Below are 10,000 nucleotides of genomic sequence, written 5' to 3'. Positions count from 1 at the left end.
CATCAAAGGAACGTCTTCCCACACCGTTTCGAGCCATTTGGCTTCGATCAGAGCCAAATTGTTTCGTTCAGTTCGGAGTGCTGCCTGAACGAAATGATATGGGAATAAGTGATATTTTAATGTTGTAGTCTTTGGAAGTTTTTTCTGACTTTCCTTACGAAGACTGCAGTCGATGGAAAAGTAGAGGGGGGAGTGGAGGTGGGGGGAAGCCAGACCACTTCCGGTCCCCCCCTCCCCCTCCCCTCCTCCCGCTCCTCCTGCATCGCGGGAACGCATCGTCTTTTCGTTCTATTGCAGCTGGTCCAGCTGTTGTTGTTGCCATTACCGGACTGGCGTGCAGCTGACTGGCCGATGCGCAGCTGAATCAGTTACCAGGGGCAGCTGTTTCAGTTTGGGTTCACACACACACACACACACACACACACACACACACACACACACACACGCACACACACACACACACGACCTGATGGCGCAGTGGTAGCGATCGCGGCCGCCACTACGGCAGTCAGAGTTCGAATCCAGCCCGGGGATCAAGTAATTTTAGTATCGCTGCGCTGCGAGTTGTTACTCCAAATCTCGTGGGCGGGGAGTTGGGTGTGTGTGTGCGTGTAAGGTCACATCATTACCCATAGATCGGTCATATATGAGCTCTGAGCTCTCTTCCGGGAGGGTAATAGCTGTCGATCACGAGTCCAACACTTGATCCAAGACCACACACACACACACACACACACACACACACACATATATATATATCATATATATATATATATATATATATATACACGCACACACATATATACACATGTATATATGCAAGTTTTTTCATATTCAAATGCAGGGAGCGAGGAAGAACTTTCTTGAGCGACTGTACTCAAGGACAACTGGCTTCAGCTCCGTGATTTCCTGTAGTCCGTTGGTTTCCATTTCTCTCAAATTTTCTTGGATCCGGGTTCGAGTCCTGCACGGGTCGCCCGGACACACGGGTTAAGGGTGAGGGTTAAACGTCTCCTGATGTAAATTTCCTTTAATTTTAGGAATCTTGTACAGTAATCCCTCCCATATCCGAACGAGTTGGGCCACACTGTGTTCGGATACGGGGAGTGTTCGGATATGCGAGGTAGAATCAATTATTGTCTTTCCCTCAACTCCCAAGTCGCCATTCCAATACTCTACATCAGCGTTTTCCAACCTTTTCCGACCATAGCACCCCCTATTGTCATGCCTAAGCAGTCCAGCACCCCTATCTTCTTACATACATACATACATACATACATATACCAAGGCCCCTTTTCCCCCTTACCAGGGGGGTAGCCAAAAAGGACAAGGCACAAAAACATTCCCACCCATTTCATCCCCGAAAACACTCCACACCCCTCCACCCTCCCTCCCATCTTAGCACCTCCTAGATGACGGGTCATCCCTGCACCCTGTCCACTGTCCTGGGTCATTCCTATCTTGTTATTAAGAGCATAAAAGAAGGTGAGGTTTACTGCTTGATGATTTATTTTCTTGATTCCTTAGAACTGAAACAAATTGACAATACTGTTTGTAGAAGAAATAAAAAAAAACCTACAAAAATAAATTAGCATGGAAAAAGTCAAATATGCACAACTAGGTAATCAATGATACATATCTGGTACATCAATGTGATTTTTGTGTGCATCAATTCCCAGCACCCCCTGTAATTGATTTCAGCACCCCAGGCTGGGAAACGCTGCTCTAATGGTATTTTTTTTTTTAATTATGAAGGAATAAAAATTGTGTGCAAACTGATTAATAATGAACACTAGATGAAATAGATAACTATCATTAATTTGGTAAACATATAAATAAGTAAATACGAAATTAAGATAATAATAGTAATCTGAAATTTGCACGATACAATAGAAAGAACTTTAATCTAGGACTAAAAATAGTTTAAAACTGGGTCTAGACTTGCTACTACTTTCAAATCACTTCCTTCAGTAGTAGTAGTAGTAGTAGTAGTAGTAGTTCTAGTAGTAGTAGTTCTAGTAGTAGTAGTTCTAGTAGTAGTAGTTCTAGTAGTGGTGGTGGTGGTAGTAGTAGTAGTAGTAGTGGTGGTGGTGGTGGTGGTGGTGGTGGTAGTGGTGGTGGTAGTGGTGGTGGTAGTGGTGGTGGTAGTGGTGGTAGTAGTGGTGGTGGTGGTAGTGGTGGTGGTAGTGGTGGTGGTAGTAGTGGTGGTAGTAGTGGTGGTGGTAGTGGTGGTAGTAGTGGTGGTAGTAGTGGTGGTAGTGCTAGTAGTAGTAGTAGTAGTAGTAGTAGTAGTAGTAAACTGGCAATACATAATCGCAACAGACTCGATAGTCATTCATCCTTTCGCTTTAGAATTGGGTAAGATTGATTCACCTATTGAATAAAATCACCTGACGGCAGTCAGAATAAACGCAAGAAGTCTTAAGACACGGCGAATGGGGTTAGTACCGGGAACCCGTGCAAATACCTTGTCCAGGTACATATACGTGTGACCGACCGCATTATAAACAACACGTTCCTGTGATCGAGGATGTGATCGATCACAACAACATTGGAAATCGATGACTCTTACATTTGCTTAGGGAACACGAGTATGGTTTTTATGGACATCCTCTCAGTAACAAGATATTAAAAACCAAAAAGTTTTCCGTGATTTTTTTTCGCTCAGAAGAGAAAGTTTTTAATGTTATACAAACACCAGTACTCATAATATCATACACAACATTGATACATGACTATTTATCTTTGTAAATGGACGCAAGATCCTAACATACTAATTTCAAAAACTTCTGATTGCTTCGTTTAATGTGATATATATCGTTTCATACATTAAAATCTCTGTACTTTATTCTCTCTTTTTATTACTGAATGTTCTCTCTATTCTTTCCATTCATAGTTTGAAATAATACTTGCATATCTGATTTCCTTTGTCTCGCATATGTATACCCCCCCACCCATTCTGTCATATTTGTACCTCCACCCATTCTGTCGTTTGCACACCCACCCGTTACGTGTCATATATGTACCCTCCAATCAGTTCTGTCATTTGTAACCCTCATTCATTCTGCGTTATATTTGTTCCCCAAGCCATTCTGTGTCATTTGTACCCCAGCACCCACGGTTACATTTGTACCCCCACACTCATTCTGTGTCGTATTTGTACCCCTGACCCAATGTGTCATTTGTACCCCATACCCAGTCTGCGTCATATTTGTACCCCCGACCCACTGTTACATTTGTACCTCCCATCCATTCTGCGTCGTATTTGTACCCCCCCCCCGACCCAATGTGTCATTTGTACCTCACACCAAGTCTGCGTTATATGTAGACCCCCCTAATCAGGCTCCACCCTTTCGATGCTCGTTCCAGTTGTCAGCTCCCTTCATTTCTGTTCAAATTCTCACTTTTTTCCTATTACCCTTATTTTACCTCTATCCAACACGCCACTCGTTTGTTTGTTGACCAGTTTTCTCTATCTTTCCTCCCCCACAGGGTTCCTGGTGCTCTTCAGCTACCTCGCCATCTTCTTCTGGTTCTGCGTTCTTTGCTTCGATATGTGGAGTGTCACAAGGTAAGTAACTGCAGATAAAAAGTGTGTGTGTCGGTTTGGGGCAGGGGCGAGTAATTCATATCAGTATATATACATATGCATACATGCATGTTAAGTATGTGTGTATGCATGCATGAGTATGCATAAAGTTAGGTACAATTAAATGTACGCGCGACCTGGATTGCTTGTGTCGACGACCCAAAATTGTAGTTCATGGCGTTTTCTTTTTCAAATCGAAATCGGCTCGCGTTCTCGTGACAGATTTGCAATGTCTGTGTCGTTACACCGGCGTTGAATGAAAATGTTACTTTCAAAATGAAAACAAAAAGAAATGTCGATGATCTAATACAAAATATCTTTTAGGTATGTACCAGATATTAAGATATATGTATGAAATAATCTAAGATTAAAGTTGAAATGTCGATGATCTAATACAAAATATCTTTTAGGTATGTACCAGATATTAAGATATATGTATGAAATAATCTAAGATTAAAGTTTTCGGAGTCGTTCAAATTCGACGGCGGCTTGAGAAACCAAGTTTTCATTTTCTTTTACTTGTTAATTATGCTTATTTATATATTCTAGCTGTTTATCTTATTTACTAGCCTATTTGTTCATTTCTTTATTTTTTTGGTACGAGTTCGTAAAACAGTTTTTGCGAATACCAGTCCCAGGTAGGCCACAACCGTTGGAGAGTATGATTCTGCAAATATTTCTTGTTCCTATTAAGAATGAATAAGTAAATGAACTTATACACAAAAACCATCTCACCTTCGAGTTAGATTTAGCTGGATTGAGGACGAGACGAGTTATGCTAACAAATAAGACTATTAGTTGTTAGTTAAGGTTTATTCAACAAAATAAACATGAGCATGTTTTAACTGTGACGTCGCTATTTGAAGTGGAAAAGGGGAGGACATATTTCCCATGCACTATCTTTCTTTACCGATTGTTCGTTCGAAAGAGCTACACTCGAAACAAAGGTTTTATAATGCAACAGTCAATCTCCGAAAACTGTTTCCTAGCCATGAAAATTGTCAAAACTGTTAGGTTATTGTTCAGAAGAAGAATAGATGTGATTACTACAGGGAAGTATTGTGAACGTGTGAAGTGTGGATGGAAAGGATGGAGGGGAGGGGGTTCCCCCCCCCAAAAAAAAAAAAAAAAATTATATTATATATATATATATATATATATATATATATATATATATATATATATAACATATACACGACAATGAATGGGTCCCAGTGAACATATATATATCTTTATCAACCACAATTCACTTTAATTCTAAGTCATCAACTTCGAGAGACTCGAGGAGGCCAATATGCAGAAATTGAAACGTGTATATACATATACATATATATATATATATATATATATTATATATATATATAATACATATATATGGCGTACGTTAATACATAAATCAACAAGTAAATATAAAGTAAACACACGAATGAATAGATATATGGATAATGATGACTGAAAGGCTTGGTCAATCCACCCATTGACATCCTGGCAACTTTATTATCCTCAATAAAAGCTAATCTTATTCAATCTCCAACTCTTCATGTCAGTTTAAGGCTAATGTAACCAATGTCAGGTTGATAGGACGGTAGTAACTTTTGCATTATCATAATGTGCAAAGCAAGCCAGTCTATCAAATGCTAATTTTATCATAGAAGTTCTAGAATACCTTAGTATCGCAATCATATAATAAACAATGTAATAAATTTTCGGCTTATGATAAAATTAGAAAGCCAGTCTATCAAATGCTAATTTTATCATAGAAGTTCTAGAATACCTTAGTATCGCAATCATATAATAAATAATGTAATAAATTTTCGGCTTCTATCAAATGCTAATTTTATCATAGAAGTTCTAGAATACCTTAGTATCGCAATCATATAATAAATAATGTAATAAATTTTCGGTTTATGATAAAATTAGAAAGCCAGTCTATCAAATGCTAATTTTATCATAGAAGTTCTAGAAAATCTTAGTATCGCAATCATATAAAAAAATTAATTGATTTTCGGCTTACTAGGTCTCACGCGCACATACTAGATAAAGTGATCGGCTAGTCAGTCTATCAAATGCTAATTTTATCGTAGAAGTTCTAGAATATCTTAGAATCGTAATCATATAGAAAATTAATCAATTTTAGGTTAACTAGGTTTCTCTTACACACACGAAAGATAAAGTGATCGCCTTGGGCCCCTACGTTATATTCACGCCGCACTCCTGGCATGAAAAGCTTTCACCGATACTGCAAGTCGTTGATGTCCCCCTTAGGCACGAGAATGGGTTTGTTGTTAGGTGTAAAGGAACACTACCCACTGATCGGCCGGTATGATCTCCTATCCGGGAGAGTAAAAACCATCGATCATAAGAATTTAATGTAGTTTACCCTTACGGCGAACTCGTTCCACCGTCAGGCAGCCTCGAACAGCCTCGGCCAGCGAGCATCACAAGATTCTGAGGATTATGTAAAGACAGAAAAAGAAGAAAATCTAAACAATAGATGCTCCAAGCAGAGAAACACTCGTATAATGTACAGTTTCTCATTCAGAACAGAAGACGGGTGGAATAAATTACCATAAGAAATGGTAGTAGACTATAATCAGGAAATTCAAGTGAAGATAATTATAACAGTAAAGAGAACGAGACGAAAAAGACAACAGCGCCTACAAGATAACTTAACCAAAAGAAAGTAAAAACCAACCGATCGTAGTTCTGAACTAATGAAAAGAAAATAACGGGTTTGGCGAGATTTTGAAAATAATCTTTTTTTACATATTCTAGGTACTTACGTAGGCACGCACACACACACACGTAAGCACTTCATACCTTAAATTAAGACTAAATAATCTTTCAGAAATAGTCTTAACGTATTTTTTAAGAAATAGTATCAACACAAAACCTGTATGCACGAGTTAACAGGGTCAGAATGCTAGGGAAAATAAAGCACAGGCCGATTCAGAAACACCAACAGCTAATTATATTATCGTTTGGGCCAAATGCGGGTCGAACGAATCGGCATCCGCCCTATGTGACGTCATGTCGCTGTCGTATTTGGACGGTGTAGCGTGACGTCGACACTCTTACTTCCGTTTGTCTACCATAACAATGAACATCCATGGAATGAAAGTGTGTGTGTATATTATATATATATATATATATATATATATATATATATATTTATATATATATATATATACATATATATACATATATATTATATATGTATGTATACATATATATATATATATATATAGTCTATAGTTAGACGTATTGAAACTCTACACAAGAAGATCATCAATGCATCAATTGCTATTTTCTTCAATGAAACCTGTCTACAGGAAAACCTGCTGCCGAAATATACAAATATATATATATATATATATATATATATATATATATATATAATATATATATATACACACACGTAGGGTACTGCTTGGAAAACTCCTAGGCCCTCTTATGCCTTTACATTTTTAGGAATGTCCCCTTTGGGGCTACAGGTAGCAGAACTCCTAGTCCTATCTCCGTCTCGTTTTTTGTCGCCTCGCACGACTCAAGTGGGAAGACTTGGTGACAGCATTCTTTTCCCACACAACAGGGTTAGGCGAAAAAAGGAAATTAATAGTCAGAGAAATGGTACAGGACAGTAACAAGGGGTTGGGGGACAGCATAACGGAGGGACAGTCGCAGTATAATAAAAGTGTCATCATTTCTCTATGAATAGAGATTTCCTCTATCACAGACAAAATAATGTGTGGCTCTGGTCCGTAGGGGCGCCCCATATAGACCCTAAAGTATCAGCTGCATGCTACTTTGCCACAATAACATGCAGCCAATACCCCAGACGGGGGTAGAAAGGGAGTTGGTAGATAGGGTTGGTGAAATAGTATTGGGATGGTTTGGACACATGGAAAGAATGAGTGAAGAAAGATTAGTAAAAGAGGTGTGGAAGGAGTGAACATGAGGGGTCGACCTAGGATGAGATGGATGGATGTGGTAAAAGGGGAATTGGGAAAGAGGGTAAAGTCTGTTGAGGAAGGACGGGAGAGAATAGAAGATAGAGGTGAATGGAGAATGGTTGTGTATGGATGATGCTGTGATGCATGAGGGGGAGTGGGTGGGGGGTGGGGGTGAGGGAGTATGAGAAATAAATTGACGCAGCCCGAAGGGATTTCTCACCGTCTTATCTTTTTCTGCATGAGGGAAATGCTTACCGTTGTTTCTATTTACATTCATAAATCCGAAGTGAAACAATATTGGAATAAATACTTACACGAAAAAGGAAATAAACCCAATTATCACGTTCATACACACTGTAAACTTAACCTTATAAACGCACAGTTTTGTGATCTTTGTTCACTTTGTGTTTTCTTACTCAAATTATTAATACTGATTACTCTTTATGTTAAGTCTGTCATCGTGTTCCTTGTGCCCAGGTAGATTGGGTTTAAGTCTATACACCTATTTACGCTAACCTCTTTTGTCGTCCACGCTTCTAGGAATAACTTTTTCTTCGATTTTCCTCTGTGTACCATTGTCGCTTCCTCTCAGTTTATGTTATGCTGTTGTTCGCTGATGTGTTTGTAAAGTGATAAAGCCGAATCTTTCTAACTGTGTCTATTCTGGTAGCGAGTTTCTTATGTATTTCTCCTATGTAATCTGCATCACAATCCAAACAACCAATGTATATATATATATATATTATATATATATATATATATATATATATATATATATATATATATATATATATATATATATATATATATATATATGGTCCATAGATAGGTCGGATGCGAAAAAAATATATAATAATGATAAATGAATAAGTAAATAAATAAATAGATTATAATATAGATAATGATAAATGAAAAAATAAACAAATTTATTAAGTTAAGAAATAAACAACGGTTAAATAGTAAATGATAATAAAGGATCACCAAGCATATAATAATAAATTGGCAGATAAATAATAATTGATAATCAAGCAGATAATAATAAGCAAACAGACAAATGATAACAAACAAATAAACGAATGATATAAAATAAATGGCAGGCATTACAGTATATTGCTTGTTTATCTAAACGAATCTTAAAGCTTCGAACTGACCGACATTGCATGGCTTCCATTCTCTTGGGACATCTCCGGATATGATGGATTTTTTTTTAGATAACTTTTAGTGGAACAACAATTTCATTTTTCATTTCCTTTAAGATTCTTGGATGCCAACCGTCAGGCCCTGGTGTTTTATTAATTTGGAGTTTTTCTATACACCTTTTAATTTTTTTTTTATATTTACTGTAGTAAGTTCACCCTAGACTTTTCACAGGTTTCAGTTTGGAGTTTACTTTGAGGTGTTTCGTTTACCAATGCTGAGCTAAAATAGTTGTTAACATATCACACATTCCTTTATTTGAATATTCAAGTTGACCGTCAGCAGATAATAATGGAACAGTATGATTCCCAATAGCATTTTTATCTCTAATATAGCTATAGATTTCTTTGGGATTCTCTGAATTTATCAGCAATATTCATTTCGTATTGTCGTTTTCGTTTTTTATTACATAACTTTGATAGTCATTAGATGCACCCGAGCATTTGTATTTCTTATAAGCTTGTCTCTTTTTAGCAATACTTTTTCCAGTTTCTTTGTCAAGCCATTTTGGGCGAGCCTGGTTTGGGTGGCGTCTGTCCTTAAACGGGATGTAAAAATCATCTTAGTGCGCGTATTTCTAAATATTTCCCACATCTGATCTATAGGTCTTTCGCTTAAGTTTGCCTCCTAATCTGTTAGCTGAAGCTCCTGACGTAGTCCTATGAACTGAGCTTTACTGAAGTCGAGTATTTTAGATACACAAGTATCTATTCTAAAAATTGTAGCAGTTTGATTCTAAGTTGTGATCATTATTTGCAATAGTTTCACCAACTTCTACCACAGTTATCATGCTTTCGCAGCTAATGATCAACAGATCGAGTAAGTTTCCATGTCTTGTGGGCTCTTTTACATGCTGAACTAAGTAATTGTCACCGAGAACATCTATCAAGCGACTACCTATACGGCCATGTTCAAGGGTCATCCAATCAATGTCAGTAAAATTGAAATCACTTATTATCAATAAGTTCCTGTTGCAGAAACTACACAATTCTTGAAACAACAGTTTGTCGTCTGCTAATAATAATATTTTTGGCCTATATATTACCCCTGCATTAATTTCTTGTCCATTTGCTTGGGTTAATTCTACCCACAAACTATCATATGCATCCTGTTTTACTTTCTCTAAAACAAAAGCATGGACATTGCTTTTAACGTACAACAGAATACCACCTTTCTTGTGGTTTCTATCCTGAAAGTGTTTAAATCCCGCAATATTAAATTCAGCTTCAAACTCTCCACCATATAACCATGTCTCGGTTAT

At 37.5% G+C, this 10,000-nt stretch overlaps 1 protein-coding gene across 1 annotated transcript in view; it reads left to right on the top strand.

Annotated features, from left to right (window-relative positions):
* Nucleotides 1-10,000, top strand: part of LOC143022400 (putative G-protein coupled receptor Mth-like 1) — a 42,863-nt gene that overhangs the window by 17,646 nt on the left and 15,217 nt on the right. The window contains exon 2 of the mRNA XM_076180568.1: nt 3,493-3,571. Within this exon, the coding sequence (XP_076036683.1) occupies nt 3,493-3,571 (79 nt within the window). The remainder of the gene's footprint in view (nt 1-3,492; nt 3,572-10,000) is intronic.

Source organism: Oratosquilla oratoria, chromosome 44 (genome assembly GCF_046742065.1).
Source record: "Oratosquilla oratoria isolate Oo_2021 chromosome 44, ASM4674206v1, whole genome shotgun sequence".
Taxonomy (NCBI): Eukaryota; Metazoa; Arthropoda; class Malacostraca; order Stomatopoda; family Squillidae; genus Oratosquilla; species Oratosquilla oratoria.
The sequence above is the reverse complement of the archived record's forward strand: the minus strand, read 5'-3'. Positions and strand labels throughout refer to the sequence as shown.